This window comes from Brachyistius frenatus, unplaced genomic scaffold (genome assembly GCF_029030835.1).
Source record: "Brachyistius frenatus isolate BFR_SWC_R1_liver_20210118 unplaced genomic scaffold, ASM2903083v1 Contig_50, whole genome shotgun sequence".
NCBI classification, from domain to species: domain Eukaryota; kingdom Metazoa; phylum Chordata; class Actinopteri; family Embiotocidae; genus Brachyistius; species Brachyistius frenatus.
Genome location: NW_027210649.1, coordinates 2,691,929 through 2,709,754, shown reverse-complemented (window position 1 = coordinate 2,709,754; position 17,826 = coordinate 2,691,929). Strand labels below are relative to the sequence as shown.

Below are 17,826 nucleotides of genomic sequence, written 5' to 3'. Positions count from 1 at the left end.
TTTCATTTTGACTGACATTTCAAATGTGCTCTGATCTGTTAAAATCCTTTTCTGCAATCGATATACAATACATACACATATAGTTATCACAAAACTCCCTCCAGCACGTTTTACAATGTGTATTATTGAGCTAAACCGGAAATAGTTTGGACTTGCTACAGAGATAATTTAAGCTTTTTCTAGCTTTATTGGAAAAGTGGTTCTTGAAAAATGTGACTCTTATTTGTCTTATTGCAAATTTTTTACATTTGTGAGCAAAAGTGTTATTTGGAAATATTGTAAGATTTATCAAGGTTAAAGTCAAACTATGGATCATACTAGTAAAATAACCATCATAACTTTTGTTATGGCAACAAAACAAACAAACAAAAAGCAATAGATTCTCTGTTAAAACTCAAATGTACAACCAAAAATGTGTTCATCAATTATTTATTTTTACACTTTTAAAATATTTTCTACAGACTCGCTTTGGTTCACAGAACCAGCTTTATATTGGTCTCAATGAAGTGATGAAGACATTACAAAATTCTGTGATATTCTACACAACTGACAAAAAAACACTGTCCACAGAGTCTCCCAACGTTTGCGCCATTTAAAAAGATTTCACAATGACTCCCGTAACCCTCTGAAGTGACTACATTAAAACGAGTGCAATTTCCAGTGAATTTACCACACGAGTGCAAGTAAACCACGAGGCATAAATACAGCTTCACTTCAGTACATGCATCGAGAGCGAGAGAACGACACACTTTGAAATGTCTGGCTTCCCTCTCTGTCCATCTCCTTTACGCATGGCACACTGGGTAACAACTACATTGTCAAGGAAACCCTGGCCTGCTCTGGAGTGCAAAGAACGTCTATTGTAACCGGTTATGAGCAGATTTAACTCAAAGAACCAGTTGGTTTTTTTTGTTGTTGTTGTTTTTGTGGAATAGAGATGCTACTTAACACTGAGGAGAGGGAAACTGGGAAAACCACAGAGCTACATGTTGCATATAGGATGGCACGTTTAAATCCGTACCAATGTATCTTTGTCTACTAAGGCCATGCAAAAACAAACACCAAAAGCTAAGAAAAATATCACACCGAAGGGTGATACTGAGGCTAAGGGCAGTATGTCTGCTTTATTACACCAACCCATTGAGAGTGTTTTAACTTCACATGCAGCAGAAGGGGAAACATTTAAAGACAACATTTAGACAGGTAATTTGTCCTCTCAAGAACTAAGAAGTGTGTAGTGTTGCTGTTTTTGTTTAAACCAAAGGTGTCTTTCTATTGCTTACATAGATTACATTCCTCCTTAAGAATGCATTTGTGTCATTCATAGCTTGCAAGGCAACCACAGTTCACAAAAATAGAAGGAAATTATAAATAATAATAATAATAATAATAATAATAATAATAATAATGGAGCCTGCACTGACAGGTCACTGCCACCAGAGGTCTCCCAAGTACCCTGGGATCATTATGACTTGAAGTGAAAGATTTGATGATCTGTTAACGTAACAGCTTTGCAACCATTAGAATAAATAACGTACCTGCAAAGGCAAAAACCCAAACCACTGATGTAACAATACAACACTAGTAAATGACAGAGAGATGACTTTCATAAAAGCACTCATAAAATCAATACACTGTCATATTGTTGAACAAATCCATTATTGTTTAAATTCATGCATGAAACAGATTTATGCCTGAATAAAGCAAAGTGACAGAAATGTTAAATAGAACTGGCCGAATAAATACAAATCTGTAGCAGGCCAGGATGAAATAAAGGGACAAATACTAGGTTTTGTAGTAAATTTTGTGAATATATATCACCGGTACCGTTTTTAAAATGTCACTTTCTTTGATTGATATGGCTTTAATATACTGCAGTAAATCAGATCCAACAACAACACAAAAAAAAAAACACCACACTGACAAATGTAAATAAATAAACACGAGTAAAACAACATAAAGAATGAGCTCCATGATGTCTGCCCATTAAACATTGAACGTGTGTGCAGACGTAACAACACTATCCATCTTAGTTGTTTCCTGGCAAGCTAGTGAACACGTTTTCAGGAGTTTAAGTACTATAACTCTGGTAGCCGCTATAATCCCGAGCCTCTTTTGACCAGAGAATTAGGATGAAAACACTAACAATGCTGCTGTGCAACCTGCTCTCCGCAGCCGGGTGGAGAGGTGGAAAAAAGGCGCGTCGTCTGTAGCGGACATTCAACCACAGAGCACATTGTTTTAACAGTACAAAAGAACTTGTAACAACTCAAAGAGTAGTATAACACTGGGGAGTGATTCAACCTGCTTTCTGAGAAGGCTTGAGAACTTGATTCGAGTGTGTAACCATTCCACCGTGGTGATAAAGCAACTGAGGTGGAAATTGAGATGCATTAATCTCTGCATGAAAGCAGTGGAGTCCTGCTTTTTTTTTTTTTTTTTTTTTTTAATTAAAAAAATTATTATTTTTTCTACCTTTCACAACACATTTTTCACAATACTGTTAAATAAAAAGAAACTCACGGGTCTCTTATTTTACACCAAACAGAAGTTATCTACAAGTCTAGCTCTATGACTGTCCATTTGTTTATGTTTATTAGCACTCTTCACTAAGCATGCTTGACAGTTATGTATTGTAGAAGATGTAGACCGATGGACTAGCAGCTGTCTGGCAGTGTCAGTGCATGTGAAAGGAGGTTTTGGCATGTGCTTGATCTAAGATTTCCCTAACACAAATAATCAACCGGAGAGAAATAAAGCTTGATCATCTTGCATGCTGCGTGACGAACACTAAAACCACACAATGAGTCTACTGTCCACACGGATTTGGATGAGAAATAACTGCAGCAATGTGTGTTTAGTACAGCAGCGAGGAATATCTACACTGCCAGTTTACAAAACAGTACAGTTAAAGTACCAACAGGTTAGTTGACTAGGTTCCCCTTTTAGTACCTGTTATAGGGGTCTCTTATGTAATGTGACCAGTGTGTTATAGGAAGTAGGAAGTGATCCAAACCGCACGTACTGGATTCATCTTCTTTTTAAACATGTCCACTGTCCAGACACGCTTTGAACGAGTCCTGCTGGTTCCTGACATTCAGCCGGACACATCCCATCACCATTCCTCAGCAGCGACGGGTTCAGAGGTGAAAGACGGAGAGGATCAGAGAGTAAACGTGGGGTCATGCTTCCTGACTTCCAGAAGGAGGCGCTCTCTCTCTCTGAGGGCCTGAGTGAGGGCAGCTTGTGCCTCACAGAGCTGGGAATCAATGGGAGGAGTATTATTAACATGTGCTACACACCATGTGGGCTGATATCAGATTCTGACTGTCAGAAACGGGTGTAATTGCAATACTATTACATAATACTGTTTACCCATTTCTGCTTCGTTTACCTTGAAAAGTAAGTGACAGGAGATCTAAAACATGAGGAGATACTGCGATTCTAATTCAGCTTTACAGCCTTATTATGGTTGATGCACTGGTGACATTACACCACTAAGTTGGTTTGCCAGCATCATCTTGAGTCACTTGATTTCTAATTTCATACACATTTGAATAGTAAACAAAAAGTCACTTGTCCTTAAACTGAGGCTGTGATACGGACAGGAACAACGCTACTACTGGGGACATGTGCTCGGTGTGTATTTTGGGGGATGTTTTTTGCACCCTGTTTCTATATGCAACCAACAATTTTTTTTAAGAAATTCAGGTGCAGAAATAGTCCGCTGGATAATAATTAGCAACTACATAAACTCATTTTCAAATTGACACCTCAGCTCTAGTATGTCATATGTTTTGTTTTGTGTATGTCTTTACATGGTACTGCTTTTTTAGGGCTTGGTTGAAAGAACATATTTCATCATCAACCTGCTTTTATAAAAAAAAAAAACATATAAAAACCTTCAGTATCTTTCTATGAACTGTATCTGGAAAGGATCACAGTCTACTTCTATTAATAGTATAACTTGAAGACAATTTTTTTTTTTAAACCAAAACATATTTCATTGAAAAAAAGCTACATGTCAGATTTAGGACTTCCTGTCTGCAGACACACTAAACTCAGGCCTACGGAGGACAGTCTACGGTTCTGCTTGAGTCTCCCCTACCTCAGCCTGCTGTTGGACGGAGCAGGCGCTGTTAGAATCGTCCGTGCCGGTCACAGGAACACCTGCTGAGGCTTTAGGGTCTGTACCTGCAGCTGCAATCAGAGGGGAGATGGTGATGATCAGTTTCTGTTCATCTTTCTGTGAAGCTGTGACAGTCGATACTGTAAGGTTGAGTCCTTGTGGTTTTAAGGTTCATGATCCTGCATGTATTTGGGTGTTTCTACAATACAAGATTTGAATTTGTCATAGTGCTAAAAAGATATTTCCTTGCTCACCTTTGACTTTCATGAGGCCGTCGTCACTCCGCTCGAGGAGCAGCTGATCAATGATGAATGTGGATGGGACTGATTGCGGTGCTGTTGGGTAGATTTTAGGGCTATCATCCTAAAAAAAAAAAAAAAAAAAAAAAAAAAAGGGGGGGTGGGGCATCTTAACAGTTAAACATACCTCAACACGTCAGTCCTTTAACGTTGACCTCAACCTTTGTACAGAAGATTTTTTTTTTTTAAGTTTCTTAATTCAGTGGAGTTTTTCATGAGGAAAAGGATACTTATATCTAATCTACGATGCATTTTGTACTTAAACGATCATCAAATTCAAAGTGTACTTCTTACCGTCATCATGACAGTATCGACCTACCTTCATACTGACGGTGACGTTGCTGATGAGTAACTTCATTGGCTGACCCTCAGCACTGAATTCGTCTTCCAGAAAAGGGCCGATGTTAGCCACCGTTGAGGCTAACAAGTCTGCCCGGCAGTCTTGCACTCTCATGTCCACAAAGCCCAACGACTCAGCCAGAGCGGAGCGTCGAGCTGCAGATGGGCCCATTTCTGCGCGCATGCACAGTACTGGAGGGCCCCTGCCGGTCTGCCTATCCTGCTTCTGGACTAGTTCACCTGGAGCTGAGGAAACAAAAGAAGAGATACATTTGTAAGGCATTGTGGGAACATTACACAGCAGCCAGATCCTGAATACTTTACTGTCAATGATGAACTTTTTTTTATAACTTGAGAAAATGTGCACATATGTAGTAACCATATTCAGATTTTTACAACATAAAGGTTGATGCATAAACTACATATTCCATCGTGGTAATTACCCTTTGAAATTAAGGATGCCAATACAAAAAAATAAAAATATACAGACAAAATCTAAATATAGGCTTTTCCTGCGTATGATTAGTAACCTACTGAGGAGGCAGAAAGATGTAGCATCTACTTGGGAAACAAAGAGAAGTAATTCGAGTTGTAGCCTGACAGCAACAATCCAGGTTACCTTGTGTGAGACCAGTCAGCAGGTCCAGCAGCCTGATGTTACCCATCTGAACAGGGGTCAGATTCTGAGCTGCGACAGCCACAACTTGGTCTTCTCCATTTACCTCCATGGTACAAGCTGTTTTATTCAGGATCAGGACCAACACCGAGGACTGTACGACAGGACATCACATTTAAACCAATGTAGATTTGCATGTGAAATTAAACATGGAATTAATTGTTGTTCAGAAAAATACTGCAACTCTAATGACAAATTCAATCTAACCATGACCTTTGCTATATGACCGTAGTAACCCACCATGTCCTGAGACACGTCCTCAGTACTTTGGGACAGGGAGCTGCTGAGATCAGCTGACGAGCCTCCCTCTGTCCCTGTGACGAGGCTGCCTCGACTCCCCGCACGTGTGCTGTTGGGACGCATGGACTCCATACCCGACTCTGGAAACATGACACAAACTTGTAGTAGATGTCACCTGTGTAATTCAGAGAAATTCCTTTAAAATATTGGTCATATTTAAACACCTGAGTCCATGAGATGAACAAAATTGTCGCTGAAATCACTGTCCATTGATATGTTTTCATCAGGCAGGCTGCCATCCATGATAGCACTATCGATGGAATGCTGGGAAGGTGATTGCTGAATTTTTTGGTGGCGAAGACTGGAAGTCACGGAGGGGGAGGACTCTACTGAACGCTGAACCTGTTCCCTAACAACACACAAACACACACAGCCATTAAGGAGCAGCCAGTTAAAGCATGGGGTGCACAGTATGGTTCCAGACGCAGAAACACTTAGGTTGCCAGCAGCCCAGCAGGAGAGAAGCAGCACTTACTTTGCCTGCGGACTGAACAATTTGCTCATCCCGGAGCCCCGACTCAGCATGCTAAAGGCATCCTTTGTTATTGAAAACGCCCCTTTGGTCAGGTCCAGCGAGGCACTAATGGCATCTTTGGTCGCGTCCTTGGTGACATTAATGGCGCTTGACAGCTCTCCCTCCAGGCTGAAGGATGACGGTTGGCGGGAGAGGACGAAGGACTGTCCAGGTGAGAGGGGAGGTGAGAGGACAGGGGTGTCCTCCTGGGTAGTCAGTCCGTTGCCCTCCGGCCCCTCCTCCACAGCCTCGTATGCCTCCTCTACCACCCCGTCTTGTTCTTCCTGATCAAACGCAGTATTGACGGAGGAGGTGCCGTTCTCTAACCCGCTGTCCTTCAGGACAGCAACAGAGTGATGAGTGGGGGAGATGTCAGAGTCTGTTATGCTGGGGCTGTCTGTTTCTGGAGTGTGGGGGACCTCTTCCTCTGGCTCTGTGCTGACTGGTGGCAGAAGTAGACCCAATTCCACTGAGTCCACCAGAAGGGCAAGGCATACTGTAGCTGCTTTTGTCTTCTGGCCATGAGCCTGCTTAACATCTCGTATATCCCAGCCCAACTCTGCCCCTAATCGGGCCATGGCATCCTTCATCCTCAGCAGAGCAACATACTGGTAGTGGTTGAGCCACATCTTCACTGGGGCGATGGTGTGGGCCAGGAAGTGGATAGAAGCAAGCGAAGCCTCTTCCTGTGGAGCCTCCTGCTCTGAGGAGGGTTGGTGGGCTCTGGCAGGGCTGGAGCAGGAAGACAATGAACCGCTTTTGAAGGCAGATGGCTTACACATCCACACAGACACGGCAAAGGGCTCAACAAAAGGCTGGGATTTGCCTTTGGGGGATCTCCGTGCTCCATCAAAACCTAGTGCAACACGGGACAGATTGACAGACCAGACATCCCGGGATCGTAGCTGCTTCCGGTCCAGAGGTTGGGGCTCCGTGTCTTGGTAGTGCTGAAGGAAGGCGGAGGGAAGGGGGTGGAAGGCACTCAGGTCTCTGGGGTAAGGGCAAGGTGGTGTGGACTGGAAGAAAGGGCAGCTGGCAAACCTGTCACAGGTAGTGTTGAGGTCAGCTCTGGAGCCATGAGGGCAGTGACGGGTGTTACTCACAGTCATCTGAGGTACAGTAACAGAAAGGGACTGTGGACGTTCCGGATGGTCCAATATGGACGAATCCAAGGGAATTATCAGCTATAAAAGAAAGAAAACATTTACAGCCTGAGACTTGTATACATGTTGCAACAAGAACTACAAACAGAAAACATTAATAATGTAAACACAGCTGAGTATTTACCTTAAGTTGAGATGCATCCATGCGGATGTGCACATGTTCTTCCACCTTATTACTGTCTTGCAAATGGTAGAAAGCTTTGACCTGATCCAGGGTGTGCAGGAGACCCCTGGAAAACAGATTGATCCACAGCACGCTGGCCGGGTCCACACAGAGCTGGAGGCCGTTTAACTGGGCATACAGGTTGGAGGTGGGAACTGCAAAGGAGGGAAAAAGATATGATATTCTGATAAACTGGGTCAACACACAGACATAATTGATAAAAACATACTATTAGAAGGTTGAAAATGAATTAAGTTTCTGTAATACAAATGTAACAAAGCAGAAGCACATGGAGAGGTCTGAATCATTACTGTGGACATAAAATAAGTTCTATAAAAAATACTTTGGACAATATGTGAGTAAAGATGAAATACCTTTCCCTCACAAATATGAACTTTAAATATGAACAAAAAGATAAAAGTACCGTTAAATACAGCATACCGATTACCTGGTAAACTGGGGTTGTCAGAGAAGTAGTACTCAGTGAACTGCAGATGAACTGCTGGTACGTTGTCTGGTAAACGCATTGCTTTACGGTTACAGGATAATAAAGACTGGGTCTTCCTGTTTTGACGGCCTCTTGTAGACACCTGAATGTGTACAAAAATAGGGCGGTAAGGGAAATATTATTAATCAATGGTGTTTTATGTGGTTCTTTCATGACAAAATAACAAACAAAGACACTCTATTACTAAACAAAAGTCGAAGTATGTTTGAGAAAACAGAACTAAACCACCTGAGTGTGAACATCTGTGGTTTCCTGTCACAATATGAAGGTGGGGACAAGACATTACAGTTTCCCCTGGGTGTCTGTTGCTCTATTAAATGGGGAACTACAAGCATCTTAAACTTAAAATAACCTTGGAAATTTGATGCTCTTTCATGATGAATAGTGTGAAATGTTCAAAATGCAAATACAGAAGCAGCCTGAGAAAGTAATTTGATGCGGCAGGGGTTTTCTCAGTTCAAGATGAGAGGCTCTGCAGCAGCCAGGAGAAGTGACACGTATGGGATTATTCTATTTTTACTCACATTTTACCTGAAACACTGAATTCTTACAACGCTGTGTTTGTTAAAACTGCTTCAGTTCACAAGGAATGCAGGAAATTTGATGCCAAGAATTTATCAGTCACCATCAAATCAGCCATCAGATCAAACATATCAGACAGCTGGGATGAAAGACACTTTTGTTGCTTCTGTGAGACCTGTCAGGCAGATGCCTCCAAGGCTGCTGATTGGATGTGCCTTTTTTGGGGATTTTAACTAGCTGCAAGTGATGAGCACACTGCAGCTAATTAGTTACATGATTTTGTTCTACCTAAAAATAGAAATGTTGTTTACTGTAGTAAAAGTATGTCAAGCATGTTGATTTTCATCACAGAAAAAAACACTTTGACTAACTAATCATGCCGTCTGTGCTGTACATGCAGCAGACCACAAGAGGAAGCAGGCGACCACATCTGTGAATATACTTTTATGTGAATGTTTTGATATTTTGTCTGTTCTTTGCTACAGTTGTGTGGCTGCTGGCTGGCAGGCCTCTCTCCTTAATATTAAAACCGTCTCTGGCTTGCTACAGTGATCATGAATCCAAAATATAACACAATTATAATAATATCCCAAAAATAAGTCAAAAACCTGTGTTTGGTTGGTCGCTGCTTAAAACATCTGAATTAAACTGAGCTCCAGCCTTTTCTGTTGACTGCTTCCACTGTGGAACAGAAGCCTCTCGCTCCACCTAATGTGGAGAGGGACTTCTACTGGAGCAGGTAAATCAAATCAGAGGATGATAAAAGCTTGCCTGGTGAATGTCCACGTCATCCATCCTGATCACCACACAGCTAGATCGCAGCCGCTTCAGCGATGACTCTGGAGGACCCGTCGCTGAGCTACTGCTGGTAGACCGCTCTTTGCGTGAGGATGTCGACTTGGGACTCGACTGTCCATCTAAAGTTTGTAAATGGGAGAGTAAACACTCAGTTACATATGAAAAAAGCTTACTTCTTTAAAAGCAAGATCATAATACAGATGTTAAAAAATGTGTTTACCTTTCAGGATTTGTGTCTTATTAAAATGCTACTGCTTCTGATGGAAATGTTGGTTTGCATGGTGATTGTCATATCTTGGTCATGTTTTGGTTCTGTCGGAGGTTTCTTCCTGTTAAGAGGGACTTTTTCCTTCCCTCTGTTGGAGGTTTTTCTCCCTTAAAGGGGAGTTTTTTCCCTCCTAGCTTACGTGGGAATTGTTGAATTGTTGGGTTTCTCTGTTTAATGCTGTAAAGTTCTGCTGCAAGGACTTTAACGTGTTAAGTGCCATGAAATAACCTGTGTTGTGATTTGGCGCTGCATTAATGAAATTGAATTGAATTGAACTTCTCTCCATGGCAACTGTGACAACTCTATCTGCTACTAAGGTGTGATGTGAGATGGTTGGAAGCTTGAAAAAGAGGCTACTAAGTGGACCTTGAGATAAAGTTGTTTTGTGAAATTACTACTGACAATTAGAGGTGGGCGATATGGAACTAAAATAATATCACTACTTCCACATTACTGAAGTTGCTTCCCATTTTGGAACTATTTCCTTTACCGTAGAGTCGCTTTCAGTCAATGTCATGAACATTCATACATCTATAATTTTGTGTTTAGGAGTCAGAAAGAAAATAATAAAAATAAAATTCAGCAACAACAATGAGAAAACTGTGATTTCTGTGATTTCCGCATTCATACCTTGAACTGTCTTTGCAGGGGACTCGTTGTCTGGCGGGGGCTCCTCAGGGACGTTTGGCCCAGGGAACCCAGAGGCCTCTGCTCTCTTCTGGTACTCCTGCAGCAGTTTCCCAGCCCACTGGGCGTGAGCCTCCATGGCTCCGCTGTGGCGTTCCCAGTGACGACACCCATCAGCTGTGCAGGAGCAGCAACAACAAAAATGCAGTTACTGAATTAGCACAAAACATATGATGAGTTCATCTGAAAATGGTGGGATATATTCTCTTTTCCAAGATTTAAGCCAACAAGACATAAAACACATAAAAGCAAAGAGGTCCGAATAATTTTCAAAGCCGGTATTCATAAATATGTGCGCACAATATTTAGATATTGTTCACAATCTTGTATTGTGTGAACAGACATTTTTCTGTATTTCGTATTCACTTCAAAGAGCTGTAATTCTTAATCGAACACAAAAACTAAATGACAGCATGTTTTTCTAACTTTGTTTAATCGACCTTCATCGGCTCCAGAGGCGACTTTGCAGTTGTGCGTTCAACACTTTCAGGGATTCCACAGAGAATAAAGGCACTGGGCACACTCAGTCCCTCCATTAGTCTGCTTGAATAGTAATCCTCCTAACAGCTAGTCCTGAATGAACTCTGTCGTACAGTGTGCAGAGCCTCGGGGTGAACTGCCATTAAAAACAGTCAGAGAAAGAACCAATCCTCACACTCACCAGGTCTGTGGACAGGGTAGTAGTCAAAACCCAGCTTCCTGAAGGTTAGCTGCATGGCACCCTGCAAGCCCGGTGGAGGAGTTTCGTCTATACAATATTACAAGAAAGCTGTTAACGACCAGCCTGACCGTAATTATCCTTCAAACAATTTGCTGTATTTCAGGAACATTTTTGAGCATACAATCTTAAGCCTCATGTTGAAAGAACACATCATAGATATACTTGAGTTAGAAGACAGTAAAGACCGCTACTTCCATCTAACCTTCATCCGTTGACGAACTGTCGTTGCATATGTGTAAGTCCAAGCGTGATATGAAGGTGTGGTAAGAAGACTCCTTGACATCGTAGTGATCAAAGTTTTCGCTCATGTTGTTGGCGGTGCTTGCAGGAGCGGGCGGGGGTTCTGTCCACAGGCTGTGGAAGCCGGGAGATGGCGGAGCAGTCTAAACATCAGAAGAGGCATTGAAACATCTAAATTACTGATAATTTGACAAAATTAAGCGAATATATCTTGCTAAACAACAAAAACAAGCTTGACCGATACCGCATAGGAGCCATACTGTACCCAGAAGTAGTTTTGTGCCAACTAATTTTGAGTTAAACGCTCTTTTGAGTTTGTCTTTACATCAGTGACTGTGTCTTACTTTTAGTAACATAACTTTATTTATATATCATATGTTTCACACGCTATATCTGTTGCTAGGACTAAAATAACAGATTATTTGCATGAAAAGATGCCCCCCGTGTGTACAAAATTTAAGAGCTGAGTTTGTTTGAAGAAAAAAAAAATGAATTTAAAAAAAAAAAAGCAGAAAGTAGGAAGGAGAAGAGACCTGCAAGGATTCAGCAGTCATGTTCTTTCTCTGCTGTGCAGACTTCTCCATGGCCTCGCTGAGAGATTTGGCGTAATGGATGATGGCTTTGAGCTGAGAGTCTGTCAGCACCCACAACAGGTCGTCCAGAATGAAAAGCAGCTTGGATGCCAGCACATTGCAGTCCTTTATCTGGGCAGAACAATGAGGACATAAAGACTTGTGACAAATCATTTGCAATTTAGATGGTTTCTCATTTGTGATCTGTAACCACTTCTGTGACAGAAAAGTAAACGAATGGTGCGAATGTGGTCTTACTCTGCGTTTTAGAGCAATGCGGATGCGTCCCTGGTTGGTGATGAGACGTAATGGCGTGCTGCCGAGGTCCTGGTCATCGCTCTCAATAGCATCTGCCTCAATTCTTAGACTCTGCCAGTTAATTTCTTTGAACGTCAACACCTGAATGAAACAATAAAAATATAAATCCATCAAGCTATGATCAAACATGAACACACAGACCAAAAAAAACAGCAGGATCACACACTTATTTGGGACGCATTTCCTTTTAGGTGTATTACAAGTCCTCAAAATAGTCCCTGCAGCTAATGCAGACAAAACATTTGACTTAAATGATTCACTGCAGGCACACTGAGCACACATGACTTATCTGGTACATTGTATTCAGGAGGGCATTGCATGAACGTGAGACAGCAGAGTGTTAAAGCTATTTGAGGAGGGAAATAACAGTGTGCTGCCCGGTACCTCTCCTCTCTTTGGGAAAGTGATGCGGGTGTAGCGAAGGTCACTGCGCTGCCATTTGGGGTTGAGGCTGTTGCCCTGTAGCTGCCAGAGCTCGAAGGAGGCGTGGAAGGCACGAGCCTGCACCTTGATGGTAATGGAGTTGATCTTCACAGACATGCCCTCTACCACTTTCTCAGCAAAGCCGTACTCACTGTAAATACACATGACGTGGATTGTAGTGCAGTATTCAACTTTAAATATGTCGAGTCAATACAAGATTAATGAAGGCTTACCTCTGGCCGGCTGTTATGGCGATAGGAGAAGGGCCATTGGGTGGACGAGGCTCTTCACACGTCCTCATCTCTACCTCTACCTTATCCAAGAACTACACAAAAGAGGAAACATTCAGCCAGCACCCAGCAAGTAGAAGTAAAGAAGTAGCCAAACATGTACTATGGATAAGAGCATAAAGAGAATACTGATGGTTACAGGATACTACTACAGTCATAGCCAGAGTTATTTTGGATTAAAAGCCTGGGGGAAGTTTAGTGTTGCAGAAATATGCAAGAACTGTGGAGAAGGACAGAAATAACATTGTTCTTACCAGGCAGATGGGGCTTGTTTTCAACTTTGTCCATTGTATCTGGAAAGAGGACAGCAAGGTCAACAGAGTCAGTCACAAACACTTGCCACAGCATCCTGCGCTGTTTATCATTCACTGGGCACGGTGAGCAGCAAGCTCCTGCAACATGACACAGCAGCTACCACAAAAACTATTAGGCTGTAATATTTCAGTGTAACAAATAACTTAAAATGTCTTAACATCACATCTATTAAGTCAGCGGATGCAAATACTGAAGTGCGACATATCATGGCATCCTGTGTAAGGACAACAGAGTTTAATCCAACACTGACCTCTGAGGGCTCAAAACTAATTATTCAAGATTCTACTTCGAACACTGGAATGACAATTGTAAGGACAAGAAGCGGAGCAGTTTAAAGTGATACTCTGTACACTCTGTACAACATTGGAAAACTGTTTGGGATTATTTGGGAACACAACCCAGTCTTCCTGACAGCTCAATGTACACAAGCCAGGATATCTCAGGATCTCTCTAGCCTCTGGCCTTTTGTGTCCCTACGAATCATGGCTTGCTTGTCTATTATGAACAACCAGCACTGGTCTAAAGGATCATGATGTTCTCAGTGGTGCCTCTAGCAGTGCTTATCTTTGTGGTACTGCCACTACTCATTTCCTCTACCACTGAATGTCAAACACAAGCTCTGTGGAAATTAACAGACAGAATATTTTTGTTTGGTTTAAAAATGAACTATAAGACAATAACACACATTTTTCAATAGTCTTATTAGAAAAGGGAGACAGCCTCTCCTGTCAGGCCAGCTACACATTTAGGTTAGACTAGTAATAATAACATACCCTGATTGCAGCTTTGTTGCAGTAGACCCGAGTGACAGCCAGCCAGGTAGGCAGGTCAAGCATGTTCTGCAAAACCTCTTCATCGAGCTCGAGGTTTGACAGCTGCCCTTCCCCCTTCAGCGTACTCAGGTTGATCTTGTCTGGGGACAGATTCTTGGTGAACCTGAGAAAACGGTAAAAAAAAGGTAAATGTTTTAAGGTGAAAATACACAAGTTCATATACGTTTTATGAGGGAAACACCAGCATACGTCACTGATGGTCAGGAAAACAGAAATACCCCAGATTGAATTATGCAGATGTTTTTGAAGTAGTGAAACTGAATGAGTCATCCTGAGGACCCGTAGCTTCCTCACAAGCCTTACTAGAGTCACACAGCTGTGCTCACAGTCGAGGGTAACCTCTCCGACGGTACTAATGTAGCCAGCAGCCAGGAATAGACTGAAACCCACACAGGGTGAAGATATCAGCAATCTGGGCAAATTGATTTGTTAAGTTGGTTAACCCTCTCATACGCCACATGAGTGAACACTGCTCTGCTAAATCCCTGTAACATTTCAGACATTAACCAAGACGAGCAGACTAAGCGTCATTTGATCGACCTGTAGGGTGTAGCTCGCAGTCTAGAAATTGATATTAATTCAATTGTAACGCATAATATTGTCAGCTCTGATGCCATGCTAATCCTGATCAACCTGATAAGCCAGTCATAGGTTAAGCTTCCTTCTCGTATTGAGCAACAAAATAACGACTAAATCTATTATGGATCAAATCTGGTCTATTACCTTTCTAAAACTGAACTGTTCACATTAACCCCGACACACCAGGCCTTTTAATAAAGCCTGTAGCAAAGACCAAGTACACGTGTCAAATCACAAAATAGCTTAGACTCAAAGGTTCAACGTTGGGTCGTCTAATACGATTGTCTTTTAGTCTGGTAGATGAACGATTTTTAAGAATGATTTATAGGCTTAAGACCCACATTAGACCAAAGAATATAGCGGTGTTTTCACTCATAAAATCAGTGATACATGCTATTTGCTGAGATTAGCGTGGTTTAACAAGTTCCAAAATTCCACAGTTTATTCATGGCTTGAGAGAATCACATTGTACAAGCGTGGCCAAAATCACCAACTGATTGGTTTCACAATCAAAACATACCAAAACCGTATTCAAACAATTAGCATTAAAGAATCAGCCTTGAAATAGTCGATTTTAATCCGACAATCTAAAAGTGGTTGACAAAGTACTGTTTGGTCAGTTTTGGACTCCATCTGTATATTTAAACCAAAACATTCAGCAGATAGGAATTTATAAATGTACCAATTCTTAACATTAAAATGGATGCACTGCAGGTACAACATACCAGGGTCAGATATACAACTTCACCCTTGTCATCACGTTGGTCATCTTAAAACGACCATACTGTTATGTGGCTACTGATAAATTGAGTCAGCCACAGAATGAAAGGATAAACTCAGAATTACTTAACGTGATTATTGTTGACAGCAGGATGCAATTTAACTGAAAAGATGCTCGGACCATTTCAAATTATAGACCAAGCCGTGGTCAGCAACATTAATGTGCCTGTCTGTCTACCTTCCAGATACGTTTCCACCGTGTCCCCTCTGCTGCAAAAACTTGCTTTAATTATTCAGAGACAGAGACAACTAAGAGGAGGAGAGTAGCAGACAGTCAAAAAGAAAGCCTCCGATTGAGGAGACATCTATTGTTCAGGCTCAAGATCAACTTCAGCCTTTAACCCCCATCTAACTAGACCTTTTAAACACATTTCACAATTGCTTTACAACTCAAATTAATTTCTTAACAACTATCAGCAGTGCCCAACTCAAAGCAAAGGAAACAACACATTCTCTGGCAATAAAAACCTAAAAAAAAAAAAAAAAGAAGAAAAAAAAAGGAGACTATACATCACAAAATAGCAGGCTGTATAGAAAATACTGTTGCTGAATGCTGAAGCTTACTGCAATACAATATTTGTATATCGGGATGCAACACAGGCAAAATGGGTCCACACACTGTAAATGGCAATAAGACTAGAAGCGTCACTGACAATCCTGGCAGCAAACGTCAGATGTCAATACTAATTTTGTCATTCATGAATGCACAAGCCAGAAATACCTAGAAATAGAGAAATAAAGAATGTCTTTTACTACCCTAATAATCTGCGTTCAAACATACCTGTTTGTTCAGGACAAATATAAAAAGGCAACACCGTAACTTCCCCTGTGCAGACAATGATTTTTTTTTTTTTCTTCCTTTGTGCTGGAGGGGAAGCTGTGATTTTTAAAGACGCACTGAGCATGATTTCATTCAAAAAAAACAAAAAAACAAAAAAAAATATTTTTAAGAAATAACTAACAAGCCTCCGTTATTCACTTCACACAGATACACGGGCTCACTGAAGACGACAGGATGCCAGCTTTCATTTCCACGATAACGTAATTATGAAATTGAGTACGGTGGGACCTCAGTGACATGTGAAGACAGTGGGGTATGTTTAAAAAAAAAAAAAAAAAAAACATTTCAAATGTAGGTAGTATGAAACCCATTACATACATGGTCGGGAAAGTAATGTTATTGTCGTGCAGTTTAAGGCGGTGTGGTGCGTTCACTGTCCCCGTTCATTCCCCTGCCGTTATTCGTATGCGTAAAAAGGTAAACCAACCCAGCCAGCTAAATCTAAAGAGCCACAAACGTTGTGTTATGTTGTGACCGGTAACGTTAAAACCATCACCCAGCTGAGCTAACCGGCTAAGACACACACACACAAAAAAAACAACCAAACATGGCACTTACCTTGACAAATGTTTCAGGATTTGCTTTTTAATAATCCCAGCCATTTCTGCTGCCGCTCGTGTCGAACAGTGTCGGCGGGCTTGGCACTTAAATAAACATATGTTAGCTCGCAGGTGCCTCTATACTGTACGCTGCACTAGGCGTGTGCATCTTGTTAGCCGCTGATGGCACGGCACGGCACAGCACAGCATAGCACAGTTCAACCCTGGCTGCAACGCCGGACAGCAGCTGACCCCCCTCACCCCCCTCTCCCTCCTCCCTCCCTCCCTCCCCTTCCACGCTCACGCGGGCGCGCGCACGCTCTGCTCGGCACAAGAAAACACAGAAGCTCCAACAACACGATGCTGCCTCCTGCTGGGTGTTTATGGGAACGCAGGGGGTGTTACGAGCAGATGATGTAAACTATTTAATCAAACTAGAAATAAAATTACACTTACTGTTAAGGCAACGCGGATCTAAATAATAATAATAATAATGATACAAAAAAATATATATAATATATACAGGTAGTTATTATCATTATATGTATTCATTTTAATATCCAAGAACAAAAGCAGAGGTTTTTTTGACAAGAAAATGAAAAGTGTTACTAATAATTCAAATAATGGCTCCCTTCTATTCAAGCAGTTTAACAACCGAGCAGCAAAGAGGAATTTTGTTTTTGTTTTCACCTTTTCCTTACTTACTGTAAAATGTCAAAGTATTCTCCGGGACAACCTATTCTACACCTTACTGTACGGTAGAAGTGATGATTTTAGAAAATGTTCAGAAAATTCAGCTCAATTCGAGCTATATTTGTATAGAGGGCAGGCTGTGTAGTAAACCTGGAGCAAAGTGTTTTAATAGCACCAATTTGTTTCTGTGTCTCTACAAAATGTGTGACTGTTTACCAGCCCAAAGGAAAACATTTTGCCAGCCAAACCTAGGTTAATTTGACCATGTAATCAAAACACACTTAACAAGCATATTACCATTGCTCATTTCCCTGTG

General features: G+C 41.5%; 1 protein-coding gene across 1 annotated transcript; it reads right to left on the bottom strand.

Annotated features, from left to right (window-relative positions):
* Positions 1-413: 413 nt before the first annotated feature.
* On the bottom strand, positions 414-17,040 carry bltp3a (bridge-like lipid transfer protein family member 3A). The gene is made up of 21 exons (XM_069704422.1): positions 16,837-17,040; positions 14,019-14,181; positions 13,185-13,223; positions 12,874-12,965; positions 12,602-12,791; positions 12,158-12,298; positions 11,861-12,031; positions 11,290-11,470; positions 11,028-11,114; positions 10,310-10,483; positions 9,385-9,530; positions 8,032-8,173; positions 7,545-7,738; positions 6,219-7,441; positions 5,908-6,092; positions 5,684-5,823; positions 5,387-5,537; positions 4,748-5,013; positions 4,384-4,492; positions 4,109-4,200; positions 414-3,259 (listed from the first exon to the last, which is right to left on the bottom strand). The coding sequence occupies exons 1-21, from the start codon at positions 16,878-16,880 to the stop codon at positions 3,164-3,166; spliced, it is 4,026 nt and encodes a 1,341-aa protein (XP_069560523.1). The 5' UTR covers positions 16,881-17,040; the 3' UTR covers positions 414-3,163.
* Positions 17,041-17,826: the final 786 nt, after the last annotated feature.

Bases quoted from the DNA above. Each gene is read 5' to 3' on its own strand.
- bltp3a (XM_069704422.1), bottom strand. From the start codon at position 16,880: ATGGCTGGGATTATTAAAAAGCAAATCCTGAAACATTTGTCAAG. The intron at 7,739-8,031 runs GTAATCGGTATG...CCTCCTTTGCAG, and splicing joins TGACAACCCCAGTTTACCAG to TTCCCACCTCCAACCTGTAT. The intron at 3,260-4,108 runs GTAGGGGAGACT...ATTGATTCCCAG, and splicing joins CCGTCCAACAGCAGGCTGAG to CTCTGTGAGGCACAAGCTGC.